General features: G+C 42.0%; 1 protein-coding gene across 2 annotated transcripts in view; it reads left to right on the top strand.

Moving 5' to 3' along the window:
* Positions 1-19,843, top strand: part of UBE2D2 (ubiquitin conjugating enzyme E2 D2) — a 33,044-nt gene extending 13,201 nt beyond the window's left edge. The window contains exons 2-7 of one of the 2 annotated variants that reach the window (XM_048515657.1): positions 5,120-5,183; positions 15,064-15,095; positions 15,176-15,253; positions 15,336-15,441; positions 17,293-17,386; positions 18,961-19,843. In XM_048515657.1, coding sequence (XP_048371614.1) covers positions 5,120-5,183; positions 15,064-15,095; positions 15,176-15,253; positions 15,336-15,441; positions 17,293-17,386; positions 18,961-19,006 — 420 coding nt within the window. In that variant the 3' untranslated portion in view covers positions 19,007-19,843. Of the gene's footprint in view, positions 1-5,119; positions 5,184-14,728; positions 14,880-15,063; positions 15,096-15,175; positions 15,254-15,335; positions 15,442-17,292; positions 17,387-18,960 lie in introns of those variants that run through there. The other variant, XM_048515658.1, reaches the window with a different exon arrangement.
* The last annotated feature ends 2,170 nt before the right edge of the window (positions 19,844-22,013 follow it).

Below are 22,013 nucleotides of genomic sequence, written 5' to 3'. Positions count from 1 at the left end.
TCCCCTCCAAATGACTTTCCCATGGTGCAAGAAACCCAAAAAGTTCAAAGCAAGTTTTTTTTTTTAAAAAAAATCAGAATTCTTCCACAGGGGAGACTAGAGATACGGCATGGAAGTTGTAATGCCAGTGCATGGGGGCTGACTGGGCTCCGGAGGCTGACTAAGGGAATACCCCTGGCAATGCCAACGCAGTGTTTTGTGCTGGCGGGTCTGGATGACTGAGCATGCTTCAGAGTCAGGTGTTGCGGAGCTGCATGCTGCCTGGGTAAGTTGCCCCTCTGCCGGCACATTTGCCCCTTGTGCCGGTGGAATGGACACTCATGGTTGTGGAGGGGTATGCCGGTTCCAGAGAGGGATCCCCCCCATTCCGATTGGACTGCCTGGAGACCTTTCTACTACTCAAGCGATGTTTCAGTATTCTTTTAAAGATTGCAGCTTTGTAAACCAAAGGCCAAGGCTTTGTGGCTTGATGTGAAATCTGAGAGTTCTCATCAGAAAGGAGCTGATCAAGTCTTGCCTTTTCAGAATTGGCTCAGAAACCTTTCTAATAACGGGCAAGTGAACTTAATGTGTACCTCATTGAAATGCAAATGGCAAAAAAAACACCGTAGTCCATTGACATCATGTTGCCTGACGTGGGCATAATTTTTCTGTATAGGGAATATTTCTAAATCTGAACACCTGGCCAAAATAATCAAAATTTTCTGACTATTAATATCCAAGTGAGGATAAATAAGTGTGGATCTAGTCTTTACAGGGGCTTTGAAGTCAGGTGACCTCATGATATCCACTTGGCATTCTGTATCTTCAACTCTTTGTTTAACCCGTTGTTTTGCTTGTTCTTTGTGTAATTATGGGAGAGCTTGCAAGGGAGAAGCCCAGTAGTCTCTCAAGATTTGTTTGAACTGTTTTAAGCCAGTTTAACTGATAATTGTCCTAAAGAATCAGGGGAAATAGGCTCTGTGAGTCTAAGCTGCCCTTTCGCCAAACACATATATAGATGATAAGCAGACTCTGGCTTCTACCCTTGTCATGTGCGTTTTAAGCAGCACCTTGGAATTTGACACACAATTTGTAACTTGCAGTGGTGCTCTGAGGACCTCAATTCACATGGTAAAGCACAAAGATGGCGGCACTTAGCGAGATCCATACAAAAGTTGCACCAATTTTTGGCCTGGAACAGTTTGAACTGAAGGGCCAAAGTAGCCTCCTTTGGTTTATAGAAATTTAAACATGTTATTAGCTAATCTGTTGCCCAGCTCAGTAAAACAATTACTGTGATCTACTTTGAAGCCAAATGTTTTCAGGACTACCACTGGATATTTGAAATGGTTAACTATCTCCCGCCTAGGACCATTTAACTTCCTGATCCTACTTTTTGGGCAGCTTCCAAGGGCCAGTAATTGAGCTTAAAATGTTTCTTTTTGCCATATGAAGCAAACCTCTTTAGAACTTGTTTCAACCCTATTTGGGGTCTGGAAAGGATAACTGTGTCATCAGCATATAATAATGCTGAGATATGCCAGTTAGCAAGTTTGGGGGAGGGAGTGTAGCTTGTGATCATTTAGGCAGTATACCAAATTGTTAATTTAGAAGATAAACAGCAAGAGAGCTAAAAGGTATCTCTGCCGGACACCTCAAAATGTTTCAGTTGGATCCATGAGGTGCCCTAACCATCTACATCTAACTCTTAAAGTTGTTTGGCTGTAGAGGGCTTGAATGACTAACAGAGTCTTCTGTCACTACTTCCTGTTTTTCTCATAACTTAGATCTGCAGATTGAATCAAATGCTGCCTTGCAATCTACAAAGGTGGTACAGAGTGATGTTGAGCCCTTGAAATATACGTTTCGATGAGCTGTTGGAGGGTCTGCCCTGAAACCTTCCTCTTCCTCTTGCTCTAACCAGCTGCTGAATTTGTCAAGTAGATGCCTAGTATAGCGCTTACTGATGACACTCAACAGGCTAATCAGCTTAAATAGTTTGACAGATCTTTCTTGCCATTTTTGAAGAAGCTGATTAGCCTGTTGAGCATCATCAGTAAGCACTATGCTGGGCTTCTACTTGACAGGGCAGACCCTCCAACAGCTCATCCAAATGTATCTTTCAAAGGGCCCAATATCACTTTATCCTGCCTTTGTAGATTTAAAGGCAGCATTTAATTCAGTCTCCAAATCTAGTTTATGGGAAAAACTGGAATATACCAGTACTCTGTCATTCAAGCCCTCTACCGCCAAACAGCTATGAGAGTTTCTTTGATGTAGAAGATAAGGACACTTCATGGATCCAACTGAAATTTTTCAAGGATACCTTTTAGCTCCCTAAAAAAAAGGGGGAGCAGAAAGGGAGGTCGTTGAAATATGTATGGATTATTTATAATCCTCTTAATGTTGTATTAAAATATATATGAATATATGATAATTATATGTGGATTTAATTTTCAGTTTTGTGGAAGTATTTTTTGAAATTTACAATACCAATGCTGCACAATTTTCTGTTTTATTATAATAGCATCTTCAACATCACTATTGGGTTTGTCAAATACTGCATGAGGTCTCTTATGAATTATGCTAAAATTATCATAATCACTACTTAATGTTCATTATCACACCACTATTTATTGTTCATAACTGCTGTCATCACTCACTGTCAAATGTTTATTATATCTGTACGAGGGGAAAGTGGTATATAAGCTGAATAATAATAATAATAATAATAATAATAATAATAATAATAATAATAATAATAATAATATGTAGAAGAAGAAAAGCATGCTTTGGCAGATTACATCAAGAGTAGTCAACAACCATCCCAGAAAGAAGTACAAAATCTGAAGTTGTTGAAGGTATGAGCTACAAAAAAAAGAATACTGAAGAAAGAACAGAAAACTGGCATAATCAAGCATTACATGGTCAATATGCAGCTAAAATCAGTGGAAAAGTGAACGTTGCCAAAACATGGCAATAGTTAACATCTGGAACACTAAAAAAAGAAACAGAAGGATTAATTCTCATTGCTCAAGAACAAACGATTAGAACAAATTCAATAAAAACAAAAATCGATAAAACATCTAACAATTCCAAATGCAGACTGTGTACTGAATTGGATGAAACTGTGGATCACATACTCAGCTCATGCAAGAAGATGCGCAGACTTATTATAAATTGTGGCATAATTCAGTTGCCAAAATGATTCATTGGAATTTATGTAAAAATTATGGTTTTCCCACACCCAAGAACTGGTGGGAACATAACACTGAAAAAGTGATTGAAAATCAGCAAGCCAAAATATTATGGGACTTTAGAATTCAAACAGATAAAGTACTGGCGCACAACACACCAGACATTACCATCGTCGAGAACAATAAAGTGTGGATTATTGACGTTGCAATACCCAATGACATCCGGGTCGAAGAAAAACAACTAGAAAAAATTACAAAATATCAAGATTTAAAAATTGAACTGCGGCGTCTATGGCACAAACCAGCAGCAGTGATCCCAGTGGTGACTGGCGCACTGGTGCTGCCCCAAAATCCCTGGGACAGCACTTGCAACAACTTAACATCAATAAAATCACTGTTTGCCAAGTGCAGAAAGCTGCTCTACTCGGCTCTGCAAATGTTTTACGCCGATACATCACGTCTTCCTAAGTTCCAGGGCGGAACTCGAAGCGGATAGAAGGCCAACACCAACCAGTGATCTGGTGGTTGTGATACAATGTGTTTGTTGTTTTTGTCAATGATAATATGTTTTTATATATGTGTGTGTGTGTGTGTGTGTGTGTGTGTGTGTGTGTGTGTATGTATATGTGTATGTATGTATGTATGTATGTATGTATGTATATGTATGTATATATATATGTGTATATATATGTATGTATGTATATATGTATATATGTATATTTTCTCTGGGTTTTGATATAATTGTGTCAGTTGTGATACAGTTTTTAATTTTTGTTCCTGTTCTGTTTATATTTATAAAATGTAATTAAAAGAAGAAAAGCATGGGAGACAAGATAGAATTTTGTTGAATCCCGTAGGCTAGGTGCTAACGGGTAGAACAGCAGTTCTCCAGCACCAGGCTGTGAAACCTGCCTTCAAGGTAGGACCAAAATCACAACAGAACACCCAGTTCCAACCCTGAAACTAGATCCAGAAGGGTACCAGAGTTGCTTGTACTAAAAGCTGCTGAGAGGTTAACAGGGTTGCTCCCCTCTCCCATCCATTTCTTATGCCAACTCTCTCGTAGTATAACAAAGACAACAGAATGGCATAGGCCCACTTTGCCTCCTGTACAAAAACAGTAGCTCAGACGAGACTGTCTTCAGCCAGTTTGGTTCCAGTCATTCTCCAATCCACCATTGCTCAGGACATAGTAGCCTCCACAATATGTGATTTGCACAGTTTTTATATACTAATTGCAAACAATATAGAGCTACCATATAGAAGCAAACAAACCTATGCCTTGAGGATAGATTGAAATTTTAGGGCAGCGGTGGCGAACCTATGGCACGGGTGCCAAAGGCGGCACTCAGAGCCCTCTCTGTGGGCACGCATGCAGAGTTCATGTTGTGGGGGGGGGGGGAATCACCCCCACACACGCATCTAGGCTGGCCTGGGCACAATCCGTTACCTGGGAGTAAGTTCGGTTGCTGGCAATGGGGCTTGCTTCTGAGTAAACCCTCCTAGGGTTGTGATTCACCCATTTGAAGAGTTGCATGGTTGCTTCAAAGCAAAGCCACCGACTACCACCAAGCTTACTCCCGAGTAACGCACGCCTCGGAGCCAAACATTTTTTCTAAACTAAAACCTCAGTATTCAGGTTAAATTGCCGTGTTGGCACTTTGCGATAAATAAGTGTGTTTTGGATTGCAATTTGGGCACTGGGTCTTGGAAAGGTTCGCCATCACTGTTTTAGGGGTTCTTTTTGTTGATTTTTTAATGTAATCTGAATTTACCTTTAAGTAGAAGGAATATTACCTCTTAACCCTTGTCAATATTTGGTTTGTGGTTATACATTATTTTTACAAAGAAATCTGTGGTGGAGCCTTGTCTATGACTTTTGTGGACAGGTCATGTGATAGTTTTGAATTAACTCTGGCATTGTTTGTTTTGTTTGATAGGAGTTGAATGACCTGGCACGCGATCCTCCGGCACAGTGTTCTGCGGGGCCAGTTGGAGATGATAGTAAGTATCCATGACATTGCAAAGCCAAATGAGCATTTCTTCTGGCAAAAAGAACAATTGATCAAATTGGGGTTATGATTTTAAATCAGCAGGAAGCAGGGTATAGCAGTACTGAGTGGATCCTTACATTAAAAGTTTTCTGCCCCAAGGATCTTTCTGCTGGAGGAAGACTAGGCTTGAGCAGGTAAAAAAATGGTAAAATTCGAGTTTAGATTTAAAATTATTGAAGAACCTGAAAAACACTAATAGGTGATTTGGAAAACCTGAAAAAATATCCGGGTTTCCTGAAAAAATTCAGCTCCATTTGAGCCTATAAGGGAATTTGGGGGGTTGCAGTTTTCCTCTCCAGGGGGTGAATTTTTCAAGATACATGCACCAAACTTGCAGTGGACTCTTCTGATAAGAACAGCCAAGTTTGGTGAAGTTTGGTTGAGGGGATTCAGGGTTATGGGTTCCAAACGTGGTCACGCCCATCTCCCATTGTTTTCAATGATTTCTAATGGGAGATGTGGGCTGCCCCTTTGGGTACCCATAGCATTGGACTCCCTGAACCAAACTCTCCTGAAACCACCTTCATGTTTGGTGGCTGTACCTTGAAAAATGCCCCCCCCCCTCCCGAGTTAACAAATGGAATATGTAACTACTGCCATGATATGAAAGGTATAGTATAACATATAGTATAACTCTCCAAGTTATCCTGCTTCTCCTATTATAACTGACTGGGTTCCATTGTAGTCTCTGGGGAATTTCTAGGGATGTCTGCAGGGGGTACATTTTTCAAGGCAGGGACACCTTGCAGAATAACTTCAGAGGACTCTACCACTATCTGGGATTTGGTGTCCTTTGTGTATAAAGGCTTTCCTTAACCCTATCAAACAAAGAGTTAGAATTGCCAGCTGTGGATCATGTTCCTGTGTCTTATTTTACAATTCATGACACCTTTTAAAACCCCATTTGTGGAGTGTCTTCTGTACCCAGAACTCTTGAGTTTCTGCATCTGGTGCTTATTCTGCTGCTGCACAGTGGTGTTGCTTTCAAACCAAAGTGACTTAAAAGGGTAAACAATCTGTGACAAAATGTGTTCTACTATAACAGTGGGGTTGGATCCAGCCATCTTTTCACATGGTGGGAATGGGTGAAGATCCCTCTAAAAATTAAAGATGTTATTCTGATACTTGCATGCCCAAAAGCTAGATGGAATTAGAGCTGTAGCAAGAAGAGGAATTAGGTGAGTGAGGGGAAAGGTCGGCTGGGTCCAACCCCGTGCCGTTCCTTCTGTAAAATTTAGACTACTTATTGACCACTAAGTCTCAATTACCACTGAGTCATAGCTGAATATTTAAAATTAGGTAGAGTATGACTTATCTGCGTAATAATCAAATCTGGGTCTTTGAAAAAACAACACCACCAGGCTAACATGGTATGTTCCCCCTATGATCTCAAACTTTCCATTGTTCAGACCCTTGGGAGCAGCAGTGGTGTAGTGGTTAAGAGCAGGTACACTCTAATCTGGAGAACTGGGTTTGATTTGCTGCTTGAGCTGTGGAGGCTTATCTGGGAAACTAGATTAGCCTGTGCACTCCAACACAAGCCAGCTGGGTGACCTTGAGTAAGTCACAGCTCTTTGGAGCTCTTTCAGCCCCACCCATCTCACAGGGCGTTTGTTGTGGGGATGGGGAAGGGAAAGGAGATTGTCAGCCCCTTTGAGTCTCCTTACAGGAGAGAAGGAGGGTGGGGGGAGATAAATCCAAACTCTTCTTCTTCAAACTCTTCTCATGTAAATTGGCCAAGTAGCTCTTCAGGGCAATACCTTTGGTCTGATAATTTTTCAGCTAGCCGTAGATTTTTCCAGTGATCAAATCATAAAGATCCATCAAATAACGATAAGTCTTTCTAGCAGTAGTAAATGAAACATCTGGGTTCTTGTGGGAGACCCTGGTATAGGGCACTACTACATTAAGCACACGGCATTCTGGTCTCTTATTTCTTGAATCTTATTACTGAGGACTTTTGTATCTGGAATATGTAACAATTGCTATGATATGAAAGGTATAGTATAACATCTACAAATTATTAGAATCACCATAGATCCTGTGGTGTAAATCCAGTGAGAGTTTTTTGCATACTAGATCATGCATTCTGTTTCACTAAAAATTCCATTTGTGCAAAGTTCATTCATTTTGTGCAAATGGGTTTTTAGTGAAAAATTCACAGCTACAAAGTATGTGTCCTATAGAATTTATACATAACTTGTTCCCAGGGACCAAGCTGAAGAGTTTACTTGAGAATGAAAGCTGGGCTTATGTACCTGTAGGCATACTATGAAAAGAAATCAGAACCCCAGGATGATTGAGCACATATTTTCTCACTGATAGGGATAGTCCATAGCTTTCTGTGGTTCCAACTGTCCTCTGAGTCACAGTTCTCCAACCAAAGGATCTTTCTTCCAACTTAAGTGGGTTTTAAAAAATGTATTTAAAACATTTATTAGCAGCCTTTTTTCCTTACAAAGCTTAAGGTGGCTTACAGCATAGATAAAACACATAAAATACAATGCATTAAAAACCAAAATTTTAAAATCACAACGCAGAACTGCTGGTGAACTTAAACCAAATGTGATCCCAAGTAAAACTGCAGTCACCCATCTCCTACAGATAGAATGCAAGAGGGGCAATGTGAACCTCCCTGTGGAGATTGTTACATAAATGTGGGCCTGCCGCTGAAAAGGCCCTTTCTTGTGCCTACCAAACAAGCTTGTTTGATTAATGGGGCAGTCAGGAGTCTCCCCACAATTTTAATTTCCCAGGTACAAATATATGGCCCTTCAGATATCCCAGTCCCAAGCTAAGTAGGTCTTCAGAGGTCAACACCAGCATCTTGAATTGGGTTTAGGAATAGCTGATGACTGGGTCCAACTAACCTTCTGGCTGCAGCATTCCATACTAGCTTCATCCTCCTAACACTCTATAAGGGTAGCCCTAATTAGTCCAGTCCCAGGAATGCCTTCTGCAGTAGTCCAGTCCCAGGAATGCCTTCTACTGATGCATCACCTGAAGTACTCATTGCCCAGAGCCCTTCGGGGGTTGGCCGGTATATAAGTTTGAAAAATAAATAAAATAAATAAAAATAAATACTCTGAAACATGGCAGCCCTCTGATTTTCTTAGGTGACTACTATCTCAAGTAGCACTCCTAAGCTGTGAACCTGGCTTTTCAAGAAGAATATAACCCCATCCAAACCTCATTCAGATGTCTCCAAAACAGGAGACATCTCAAGTCCCGAGTCTGCCTTCCTATTATCCCAGAGAACCTTTGTCTTGTCAGGATTACGTTTCAACTTGTTCACCTTCATCCAATCCATTACTGAGTCCAAGCACTGACTCAGAACATCAACAGTATCCTTGGAATTAGGTAGAAAAGAAAGGTAGATCTGAGTATCATCTGTGTATTGGTGACACTGCAGCCTGAACCTCACCAAGTCTTAAAGTCATGCGCTTTTCTGCTAAGGAGGTGATGCTTGTATCTCCTCAGGAAAATACACAGTATTGGGATGACCAAAGCTAACAAAAGAAGTGTGGGAAATGAAGAGATGCATAGAAAGAGCATATATTTAATCAGAACCTCTTCTTGGATTTTCACTGTGGTGGTAATTTTTTTACATGTGGCTACTACACCAGGATCTCATGCCTGTGGATCTCATGCTCATATTCTCGCTTTGTGGAGGAGGGGATCAGGATCTTGATTCCTTTATTGGCCGCTTAGGGAGACAGGACTATAATAGTCACTTCCTGTCTCACAGGCAGGGATCTCATAAGCCCAGATTACTTTCCGACTCGCACAGGCAGAGCAGCTGAGGAATAGAGCTTCACAGCAGCTATCCTTTTTCACCAACTAAACCTGTGTCTCAGGAAGAAGGTTGTGCATTAAACGTAGGCCTTTACAATAAACCTGTATCACTAACAATTGCTTAAAGAGAGAGAACTTTAATCATCAGCCTTTTTCTTCTCTCTTTCACGCGATCTCGCATCTCCTTTTTTCTGTGTTGTCTTTGCCTTCCTACCTCCCTTGTGACGAAGCTTCAGTTTGTGAGTAATTCAGTGGAGATGAATTTGTTTCTGAAGAAGATGCAGACCCAGCACTGCTGGAAGGTGACAAAATGGTTGCCAGAAGCCTCAGATGCAGTTGAGGGAAGGGAAAAGGAGACTGCGGCGCCAGAATAAAAGTGGTGAGCCAAGCCACTGACAAATGGCGCGAAAAGAGCATTGGTGAGAAAAATGGCCCCAATGGCTACCTGTTCAGCCCTGAGCATCAACGATGGTATACCTAGGCCCCCTGATGACAACCACCAGAACCTGATGTTGGAGGGGGAGCCTCCACATGGCAATATACAATCGTCTGTTCCTCCCATTGAGGTTGTGGGAGGGCAGCCATCTTGTTCCAACAAGATTATGGAAGGCAGTCAGGAGGTCCCTAAGGGAAGACTTATAGCAGATTCGGATGCATTTCTCTTTCTCCTCATCAAGAGGACCCTTCTATTCCCTCTCCGCAGTATTCCCCACAGTTTCCCATAGAATTATACAGTTTTGGGGAAAGACAGGATGCCTCCTACAAGGGGTGGGGGCTCCTGACAGGGGCGCACCAAATCATCCAGAAGGCCTTCGTACTCATTCTTCCACTCTAACCGTTCCTCATAGAATGGGTCTCTTCTATATCAAACGATGAAAAAGAGGAAGGAGAGTTCGTATTGGAAGATGAGCCTACTGCAGAAGTACAACCAATCGGGCAATTTAATGGGGAAGAATATCAGTTCCTATTGGCAAAAGCCATTATGGCAGTGAGGAAGATACACCAGAAGTGGGCCGTTAGTGATCTTCATGCCTCCAAGGTGGCCTCACAAAACCTGGTCCCATCTCTAGTGGAGTTATCCATATAAGAGCTCTGGCACATTCCGGTGATTCAAGACATGCTACATTAGGGTCCAATATGACACCTGAATGCAGGTTGGCTTTTACTGACAGTGTGGCTCTTAAAAGGAAAAGGTTGCTGCACCTAGGCCAGTGGTAGCGAATCTATGGCATTCCAGATGTTCATGGACTACAATTCCCATCAGCCCCTGCCAAGCATAGCCAGTTGGCCATGCTGGCAGGGGCTGATGGGAATTGTAGTCCATGAACATCTGGAGTGCCATAGGTTCGCCACCACGGACCTAGGCTATCCTCCAATAGCTGCAAAAACCATAATGGCTTCTACGAAAACACCCACTAAGTGTATATACAGTTTCACATGGAAAGCCTTTAGAAGGTGATGCCATTGCAAACAAGTTGGCCCTCTAAACCTGGGTCTTGGTCAAATATTAGCCTTCCTGCTAGATGGGGTCCATCTGCAGCTTAAGGCTTCCATCCTACATAACCAGTAGTGGCCATAGCAATCATAGTGCTTCAGATAGCAGGTATTCCACTGACTAGACATCCTTGCCTTGTTTAGTTCCTCAAACAAGTAATGCAGTCCCTCAGTCATTCATGGATTTCCTACATGGTGGTTACAGCTCTTACAACAGCTCCTTTTGAGCCACAGAGAAAAGAACCACTCAAATGGCTGTGCATGAAAACCTTGTTTTTAACAGTGATGACTAGAAGGGTCTCAGCCAGGAAAGGAATCTGTGTGTTCCATCAAGACAAGATGGTTCTTTGGCTGGACCCTACTTTTATCCCCAAAGTTAAGTCTCTGTTCCATCGAAAGCAAGTGATTCACTTCCATCCTTTTGTCCGTGGCCAGAACATGCCATAGAAGAAGCCTACCACATGTTGGACCTGTCTAGGGCACTTCAGATGTATACCCATCGAATGGAGACTTATCAGGAAAACAGACTTTCTATTCATTGATGGCCCCGAACAAACACGATATCCAGATCAGCAGTAAGCTAAAATTTTAGGCGATGTAACTTCTAGGCATACAAGGCCAGCAAAAATCTGCCTTGGTGATAACATTCTCAGGACTGAGAATGATAACTCTCAGTCCACATGAAAACAGACAGTGATAACTGAAATTTTATCCTTGGGATTTTCTTCACAGTTGTTATTCAACAAGGGTTATAAACAGGCCAAAGAAGTTATTAAACAATGTGTGGAAGACATAGTGCGCCAGTCGGATCAAACCAGGTTGCCAACTTTTATTGCTAGGTACATTACCTCTTTTGTGGCATACTTAACTAAACTTAAAGTACCTAATATTGGAGGGCTTTTACTCTGGCATGATGCAAAACCTTTCCTTCAGCTGTTCTTGAAGGCTGATACAAGAAGATTCCATATCGGGAGAGACAGCGTCCTTGTAAATCTGAACCCACTGAATCCATAAAACATGTGGGGTGCTGTGTGGTTTCCGGGCTGTATGGCCGTGTTCTAGCAGCATTCTCTCCTGACGTTTCGCCTGCATCTGTGGCTGGCATCTTCAGAGGATCTGAAGCCTTCGACAATACATTGAACATGTGTTTCTCCAATGTCAGTACTATATAAACATTCTTACTAGCCTTATTTTGCTGCTGCTACGTCGATTACCAGGTCACACAGGACAATTTTATACTTTCATGCTAATCACAGATACCTGCTCTTTTCAAAAATTATAATTTTTTGAAAGATGTTGAAATATAAAGGCAGAGGAAAGGGAAATATGCAAACTTCACGAAACATTCAAAACAAGACAATACTCCAACAATCCCATCTACATATCCAGTACATAATAGGTCAGTTATCTACTGGTATTGAGACTGACACCAGCGTGTAGCAAACTTAACAGTAAAAGAACAAGTACTGAAAAAGCTGTGAGGAAGGATGCTGCTATCCAAGCTGGATTGATGAAGAAAAGCTTTATAATGAATACTTCTTAATTGTAAACTTGAAATTAACTACTACAGCTGATGCTGAAATGACCCTGGATTTTGTTAAGGCCAGTTGTGGCTTTTAATATATCTTTTTAATGTATATTTATGGCTAAGCTGGGAGTTGGCGAATGCGAAGTAGAAGAAAAAAAGTGGCTACTGCTGACTCTGATTCCACTTCAGAAAGGGAGCCCAACATTTCAAAACGAGAATGTGATTTTAGAAAGAAGATATGGATTTAAAACTTTGCTAAAGAGGTTATCTTGCAGGTCATGGACATTTTGCTTGACTCCAAACTTAATGATTTAATGGTAGAGCTGGAAGAAGTGGAAATGACAGCAATAGAAGCATTTAATTTAGCAACAACTAACAAGGGTGCCTTAAGAACTATTGAAGAAGAAGAAGAAGAAGAGTTTGGATTTATGTCCCCCCTTTCTCTCCTGTAGGAGACTCAAAGGGGCTGACAACCTCCTTGCCCTTCCCCCCTCACAACAAACACCCTGTGAGGTAGGTGGGGCTGAGAGAGCTCTGAGAAGCTGTGACTAGCCCAGGGTCACCCAGCTGGCGTATGTGGGAGTGTACAGGCTAATCTGAATTCCCCAGATAAGCCTCCACAGCTCAGGTGGCAGAGCTGGGAATCACCCTCTGTCACCCAGACTAGATACACGAAGCCTCAACCTTCTACCACTGAGCATTTCTTCTGAAGAGATGTCACCTTGGGAGTGGATGACTCTGACGGCTGCTGTTCTGTAGATTCAGCTTTCCCACTTTTGGAATGTTTATATATAGGAAAGTGAAAATGTGATGGTAAAAATGAATTTATAGAACAAAGAAGTAAAAATATTTGCATCAATGAAATGGAGGAACAGGAAGGGAAAGATGGTTTGGCTGAATTCAAGGCTGAATGGTTATCTTTCCAATTACCCAGTACTCCTGTTATGGGAGCTGATTTTGAACACAATCACAGAGCTGTAGAATTAAAAACCTTTCAAAATAAAAATCCAAAACCTCGAGATACTATTATCTAACAGATTCATGCTGAAAGAAAAGGTAATATGGGCTCTTAATGGCAAAGAATAAATTCTGAAAATAGAGATCTATTCAATAAATCCATAACTGTTGAAGAAATAAATACAGCAACATTCTTTAAAGGACACTCAGCACCTGGGGCAGTTGGATTCACATCAGTGTTTTATAAGCAGTGTGAAGGTATTTTAGCTCCCTCCCCCATCTGCTCTTTTTGTATAATAAAATTTTCCCTCTTAATTGAAAACAAAGTTAGTTCTAATCTCAAAACCAGGCAAGAACCCAGCATCAAGAGAGTCTTGTGATCCAATATCATTAATGAATACAGATTATAAAATTTTTACTAAGGTGTTAAACTTCCAGATTGAAAGAGTGTATCCCAAATTTAATAAAAAATTGGTTCAGTATGTTTGGAAATAATATTCTGATAGGATGTAATTGGATACAAAAATATCAAATTTCAACTTTTTTGTAAAAAATGAGAGATTGGTGACTAGATGAACATAACCCCTGCCAAATTTGAAAAACTAGTGTATAATATAGAAAAGGAAGAAGGAAAACTAATTTAAAAAGTAAATTATTGAATCATGAACAAAAGCTATCGCAGATGATTAAAAAGAACTGGGTAACAGAATAAAATTCAATTATAAATGATAATGAATGGAATAGAATATTTCAGCAAGTTCCATTCAAGTCAATTTTCAGTAGTGTAAAAGAGCATGGGTTAAAAGTATTTAAAATGATATTATACCCTTGTTAGGATTTATCATGTCTTGAAAGTTGGGAATAAAAATTGTTGGATAGGTTGTGGGGAATTGAGTACATTTATACACATGTGGTGGTCTTGCCCTGTGATAGTAAAGTTTTGGGAATCTGTTTTTGGTGATATTAGTAAAATTACAAAAGAACAGATAGAACCGAGGATTGAATTAGCTTTGTTAAACTTATTTTCTAATGGTAATGTGTACTGTAAACAGAATATACTTATAAATATTCTTATGCTGCAAGTTGGAAAAACACAAATAATATTTCCTTAGAGAGGTGGCAGATTAAAATAAGAAATTTCACGGTATTGGAAAAATTAACTAAAAATGTTAGAATATTATTATTTATTTGACTTTTATACCACCCACCCCCAGAGGGCTCTGGGCAGTGTACAACATCTTCCAGTGTTTCATTGAAGATAATACAAGGAGATCAATTTAAGAGAATCTGGAATAATTTTGGAATGAAATTTCCAGAATTGAAAATATCTAATCTTTAATAAGTTGATAACTGATTTTGGATATAGGAATTTGGATAGCAAAGTATAACTGTATTTGTATAGAATGTATATGGAATTTATTGCCCATGATGGATTTTTTTTCCTGTTCGATTCCAGCTCTGTTACAACATACAGTGTTGCTAGGTTCTGTGCAGCAGCACTTGAAATATGCCGTAGGATGGTTGGTGCTATAAAATAGACGTGATAGATATATCTGTCAGTTTCATTGTCCCCTTGTGCCTATTCTTTTTTAACTGTGAGCCTTCTACTTCCTTTTAATTGTGTATATTATATTTACTTTATACTGGTCAATGACCGTAATAAAGATTCTGATTCTATGTTTATTAGATTCCTCCTGTCATTTTTCTTAGCTGGAAGAGTACCTAAACTAGGTTTAGGAGGTTCCTGTCTCGGAGACAGGAAGTGACAGTTTTAGGCCTGCCTCCCTGAGCTGCTGATGAGCATCGCCCAAAATCAAGATGCTCTCCTTATCCCAAAGCAACAGGAACTGTTTCACATGACATGTGACAAAGGTGATTATGCAAACTCATACCATTACACTGAACTGACTCTTTTCTAGAGGAGCCAAGAGTGACATATGAGTGCCTGAAATCCAGTTGCTGCAGAGTATTTAAGGCAGAGCGTGTGCACAGATGTGCATTTGGAGTGTATTAAGTATGGTAGTTAATATTTTTTTTTCTTTCCTCCCTCTTCCAGTGTTTCATTGGCAAGCTACAATAATGGGACCGGTGAGTAGCTCTCTGCAATCTTAAGCTGACATCCATATACATTTATTTTGTGTTTTCTCCTAACGGTTTTATCTTTTCAGAACGACAGCCCCTATCAGGGCGGGGTGTTCTTCTTGACCATTCACTTCCCCACAGATTACCCCTTCAAACCACCTAAGGTGAGCGTCACCATTACTTCTTAGCACTGTTGATACCTTTTCTGGAAACAAGTTTGCATGAGAGAATTTTCATCTCTTACAGGTTGCATTTACAACCAGAATTTACCATCCAAATATTAACAGTAATGGCAGTATTTGTCTTGATATTCTACGGTCACAGTGGTCTCCAGCGTTAACTATTTCAAAAGGTAAGTCGGCTTTTTTTTCTGATGATCTAAAATTGATTGCATACTTACTGTGGCGGTCTTCTCCTTTTGGGACATTTACATGTGTCCGGGGGTCGCCGCAACGGCTCGCCCCGGACTCAGCCAGCCAAGGGGCAGGGCCAGTCGCGAGCCGGCAGCTGCACCCGGCGACGGCCCGCCCCGGCTTGGATGCGCCAGCAGGGGGCCTGAACGGCCGGGAGGTGGCGGAGCCGCGGCACATCTGCCGCTCGTTGGGTCGTCAGCTGGGCACGACGGGAGAGCCGGGAATGCCCGGCCCACCCGGATGAAGGTTGATAAGGGGGAGAAAGACGGGAGGGCGAGGCTTGGCGCAGCGGGGCGAGGGAGGGTGTTGCGGGAGCCAGGAGGCGGAAGGGAGGTCTGGAGAGGACTGGGGAGACGACTGAACGGGGAAGAGAAGGAAGGAGGAGAAAGAGTGAGAGGAGAAGCCGAGAAGGAGTGGGAAGAGAAGGAAGGAGGAGAAAGGGAGAGCGGAGAAGGGGGGAAGAGAGGCTGAAAGGAAGCGGCTCCTGGGGACAGCCGCCCAACTCTTAAGGGGGTGGTCTGTGTTGCCAGGGAGGGCGAGTGACAACAACACCCCTAAGAAAGGGGCTGAGGACCCAAGCCGTGCGTAGGGCAGGCCTGCAGAGGAAAGGGAGGGGCTCTTTCCCCTCCTCCCTCTGTGGGCACCCTGTGGTTCAGACAACTGACAACTCTGAGAACCCCAAAGACCGGGGCTCGTGACGAGGAGAACAGCACCTCGGAAAGGGACGGTGGGACGGCTTGTCAGCCTCAACCACAGGAGAGGAAGGGAGATCACCACAACATGTTCCACTTCAGTTTTCTCCCAATGCTCAGTTCAAATCTCAAGCTACATAGGTTATAGAAATACAGTCTTGTTGATATTCAACAGTTAAAACGCTGCTTTCAGGTCCAATATTTTAGAATATTGATTTGCTGGTAGCAGGAACTCGAAGCAAATAAAGCAATAAAAATATGATTTAAGCCATACTGTCTAACTTCCTGGACTAGTGCTGATTTTACTAGCTTGACTTAGAAGGGCTACAAGCTGCAAGCCCTGGTCTGAGAGCCCTTTGACTCTAGCTATTTGGCTGACGCTAAACCCCTGACCACACCCAGGCTTTAGGGTACCTGTGGAAGGGAGGTAAAGGCACTCAGCCCGGGACATCTCAGCATTTTTGTTTTGCTTTGCCCTTCCTGCCAGGAGTCCAGGGTGGCAGATGTAATTTCTCCTTCATTTTATCCACATGTCAGGTGGGCCCCCCCCCCCCCCCGGCAATTTTTACACATTTTTACACATTCTAGGAGTTTTGAAGGAGTGGCTGGGAAAGATCCATTTCTGCCAGCGCGGAAGGCTGTTAGATAAGTGGCTCTAGGGCAGGGGTTTTCAATCTGCAGCTCTCCAGTTGTTCATGGACTACAATTCCCATCAGCCCATGCCACCCATCAGCCCCTGCCACCAAGGCTAACCCTAACCCTCACTGTAGATCATTGAAGAAGTCAACCAGGCTGCTGCCAGTCATAAATGCCAGTCTCCAGAGTTGTGTCTGTCACCCCAGGAGTTAATGGTTAGGATTTGAAGTCCCAAGAAGTAATCCATGACAACCCAGGCTATGTTTCAGATTGTGGATTGGGAGCCAAATCCCCCTCCCCAAATCAGAATTGTTGGAAAGTTCCAAGTGGTTAGCAGCTTACAGCTCTTTGTTTAGCAAAAACAGGACCAGCCATTCACCAGTCTTGCTTAGTGAGGAATGGCTTGTTTCCTACGATTCTTTTCTGGGCTTAAATCCTAATGCCACGTGTTTCTTCTTCTAGTACTTTTGTCCATCTGTTCTCTGTTGTGTGATCCCAATCCAGATGATCCCTTAGTGCCTGAGATTGCACGGATCTACAAAACAGATAGAGAAAAGTGAGTACCAAAAAAAGACAAAATTACTTTTCAGCCATTGGAACTGTAAGTGAGAATGAACAAAGAACTTGGAAGGCTGTACACAAAGAGATGTATACTGTAATCTAGGGTTAACTTTGTGTAGTTGGTGCTTGAGTTACTCTTCCCTGCTAATGAGAACTGTTCATTGAATACCAGATATTTTTAAACTGGAAATCTAATGCAAAGATGCCAAAGTCAATAGTATGATTGACTTCCCAGTTGGATTGGTTAGTCTAGTAAATCAGTGCAGTCGACGTTGTCTGTAGTTTTACATGTTACTATTTTATAGCTGCCTTTTTTTGGGTCTCCCTGTTTTTCTAAGTTACGGAAGGAGGATCAAAAGGGGAGGGCCCGAGATGGGACTTAGTGGTCATAGGGGACAAAGAAATACATAATTGGCCTCATGAGTAACTGCAGGAGTAACAGTGGGTAGACTTCAGGGGCAGGCTGCATAGCAAAGTTCCTTAATTCATTTTTAAGGATTCTCTTCTATTCTCCCTAAATGAAGTTAAAGAGACTGCTACAATAGCACTGCTTTAGCTCAGGTGTCCCCAGTATGGTAACTGCAGGTGCCTTCCAAGGATTTTTATTTTTAGGGCCAGGTGGGTCTTTTGCCTAACAAGGCTTCTGATTGGCCATTGAAAATTTGATTGGCTGTGCAGATTTTTTAAATCTGCTACACGGCCTGCCCCTGAAGTCTCTCCACTGTTACTCCTGCAGTTACTCATGAGGCCAATTGTTTTAGCAGCAGCAATGGCTACCATGGCACAAAGATCTTTCTTCACTGTGTGACTGTAGATGAGTTGTGGCACCTGTTGTGTTGTGTGACTGGGTGCATCCCCAGTGGCTGCCATGTTGCGGCTGCACCCACCGCATTTTTTTTAGAATTCCAAAGGTACATGCCTGCAGGTGCAGAAAGGTTAGGACCTCTCTTATAGGTGGCTGGAACAGGCAGCATTTAGCAGCCTCTGCCCAGGGAAAGTGAGTCTCGAGCATCATGAAATATGTAGAGGGGGCATTCTGTAATTGTTGATCTCTCCACAAGAGGTCACAGTCCAGGTCATGGGTCTGCAACCTGCGGCTCTCCAGATGTTCATGGACTACAAATCCCATCAGCCCTTGCCAGCATGACCAATTGATGGGATTTGTAGTCCATGAACATCTGGAGAGCCGCAGGCTGCAGACCCGTGGTCCAGGTGAACATTCAGGGTTAAACAGAAGAGTTTGAATAATCCCCTCTAGACATTGTGCTGCCTTAAAAATTTAAAGTCACGGAGCAAGTGTTTGCTTTGTGAAATGTTCTCTAGTGGAGACTGCCTGCTGTGTGTGATGATAAAAGCAATTTGTCGTCTGCTGGGGTTCATACTTTGTAGTAACGTTACAGAAATCTGTGTGTGTGTGTGTGTTTTTGGTCCAGAGCATTTTTATCTCCAACAAAGGGAGCCTGAATTGAAGATGAGAATTTTTCCCATGATGAGATGCACACTTAGTTAGGAATGGGTACTGCTTGGTGAACTTGCATTTTCATTAATTGCCTGTCTTTATGTATGCAGGTACAACAGAATAGCTCGAGAATGGACTCAGAAGTATGCGATGTAATTAAAGAAATTATTGGATAACCTCTACAAATAAAGATAGGGGAACTCTGAAAGAGAAAGTCCTTTTGATTTCCATTTGACTGCTTTCTATGAGCCCACGCCTCATCTTCCCCTGTGCACATGTTTACCTGATCCAGCAGTGCTGCGTGTTGTACATACTTGGAACAACGAAATACTGTATTCCATACCAACATTGACTCTTAGCAAAGAAATGTGTGTGAAAAGCCAGTTCTTCCGTCAAAATCTAGTTGTGAGCGTAAAAGCATTCCTAAGGGATTTCAGTGGGGTAAGAAAAAAGAAGGCCGGGGCGGGGGGTGGGGGGGAAGAGGGAGTGGAAATTTTTGTGTGCTCCTTGGGGACTTCCTGTGACTTGAAAGGTGGAATCCTTTTAAACTCATAACTGCAACGAAAACTGATGTGAAGAACTTGTCGCTGTTTCTATATTTTATTCTGAAGGACCTACTTAGGTAAATGTATGACCAACAAGATCAAACTGTACCCACATCCCGTGTCAAAGGTCTAAGTTTAACTGGTCAGCGTTGAAAAGCATTGGAGCTATTAGTGCATTAAGTGGTGTTGATTTTTTTTGTTTTGACTCTATCCCCCGCCCCTCGCCCCGCCCCTTCATAATTTTGGTTTGTATGTGTTTTTTTTTTCAGTTAACATAGCTAATAGCTCTTATTTTCTTAAGTTTTTAACTGCTTAGGTCTTTCTGGATGTAAGGGTAAAAATTCATTTGACAGACTTGTGTATATTTAAAGACCCAACTGCTCCCTTGGAGCTTGTACGTTCAAAAATAATTAATCTGTGTAATAAACTGATTACTACAGTCATTACATATAATGGTGTGAGTAGGCTTTTGATTTTTGTCCGCCACTACGGGTCAAGTCTTAAGGGTTTTTTCCTCTTCTTACATTAACTGTTCATGAGAACTGGGGCTCTTCCAGGCTTGCTTGCAAAAAGGGATTCCTCCAGATATAGGCCAGATAGATTCCCAGTAGGTTTGTGGAAGTAGCAAGTTCAGTGTTCAGCTAGCATACAGGAAATGTGGATCTTTATAGGTCAGAACCAAGCCCGAGAAACAGCTGGCTGATGGATCAGCGTTTCACAAACATCTGCTCCGCATGGGAATAAATGAATGCCCGTGTGCTATAGGCTAAGGCTGCCTTGCGTAACTTTTCAACAGTAAGTATAAGAGGGTAACAGTTCCCAAATGGATCAGCACAAACTGCCACAAAATGTAGCTTTGAAAGATTGCTGCACTAAACTTTGGAAAATGTGCAGCAGTGGCGTAGGAGTTTAAGAGCTTGTGTATCTAATCTGGAGGAACCGGGTTTGATTCCCAGCTCTGCTGCCTGAGCTGTGGAGGCTTATCTGGGGAACTAGATTAGCCTGTACACTCCCACACATGCCAGCTGGGTGACCTTGGGCTAGTCACAGCTTCTCGGAGTTCTCTCAGCCCCACCTACCTCACAGGGTGTTTGTTGTGAGGGGGGAAGGGCAAGGAGATTGTCAGCCCCTTTGAGTCTCCTGCAGGAGAGAAAGGGGGGATATAAATCCAAACTCTTCTTCTCTTCTTCTATGTGTGTGTTCCATTGAATAGCCTTTGTTTGAGAACTCGGGAAAGTTTGAATTTTACTTGTTAAACTAGCTTGTAGCTGCTTGTCCTCTCTCTCGACAACCCCCTGACACTTTCCCCCAGCGCCTTCAGTGTGTAATAGCTGGAGCAATGCTGGATTCCAGCACTTTCGGCCCGCTCTCTTCAAATTCGCCCTACCGTCTTTGCACTATTCTGGAATAAATGCCTAATACTTTGGTTTTAATTTGTTACATTTTGTTTCTCGTTGAACATCCTTTGCTTGTATATCTGACAACTCCTTAGGCATTAACTATGGAGCTTCTGTGGAACGCGATAGATTTTCTCAATTGCCAAGAACAGGTTGGGCAGATGGATGCAGTAACACCTTTGTGATGATCTGTATCTCTGGTCTTGCAATTTCTGTCCTGCCTGTAAAACCAGAGGCTTTTGCTGTGCAGTTTACTGTAGTGGCCGGCCTATTAAAAGAATGGCTTACCTAAGGCCACGGAGTGAATTTACGAGCATGGCCTGATTTCCATTTTCTTAACCACGTGTGCTGCGCTGGCCTCTTGAATACTTTTAACAGTGGAATCCCATGCAGTTACTCCATTCTGAGCCAATTGGAATTGGAAATGGAAATTGACATTGGAATATCTTGGCATAGGAACTCTTTCCATGTGTTACTGAACACGTGGGACCTCCACAGTGCAATCCTAAGAATGTGTACTCAAGTAAATTTCATTAAATTGGACTTAATCTCTAAGAAGCGTGTTCAGGATTGCAGCTCTTGCCGGACAAAGCATTGTGAATCAAGCATAGCCTAAACATTTCTATGAATACAACAGAATAATGAATGTATTTGTGCCTTTCCTACAAAAGTTGTGGCAGAACGGTTTGTCATGAACAGGACCGACAGCATTCCCCCCATTTTCTGGCATCCAGTTACATAAAGGACACATTTGTGTAAAGTTTTAAAAATGGTGAACTAGAACTCAAGTCAGTGAAAATTGTTTATATTATAAAATATTTCATGTTGATTGCCATGAAGGATTAAGCAGCTGCCATCCTCTCAGTGCTGACACCGTAAAAGTTCTTTCACCCCCGGCGTTCTGTATCCCCTTGTAAATATTCTTGCTGATTGCAATTTCATTCTGCCTTCATCCAATTAATATTTATTTATTTTATTTATTTATTGTTTCGATTTATAAACCGTCCCATCCCCAAGGGGCTCTGGGCGGTATACAACATTCACATGTACAAATAAATTAAATCGATAACAACAATATAATACTAAAATCCATTAAAACTACCTAAAACTTCTTAAAACAGCGATTAATGTCATAATAGGCGCCCTACTATGGCCAATTCAATTTAGATCACCCCAGTAAAAGAAAGGGAGAAGTCAGGTTCCTCTCTGGGAGGATAATGA

Source organism: Sphaerodactylus townsendi, linkage group LG14, assembly GCF_021028975.2.
Source record: "Sphaerodactylus townsendi isolate TG3544 linkage group LG14, MPM_Stown_v2.3, whole genome shotgun sequence".
Classification (NCBI taxonomy): domain Eukaryota; kingdom Metazoa; phylum Chordata; class Lepidosauria; order Squamata; family Sphaerodactylidae; genus Sphaerodactylus; species Sphaerodactylus townsendi.
The sequence above is the reverse complement of the archived record's forward strand: the minus strand, read 5'-3'. Positions and strand labels throughout refer to the sequence as shown.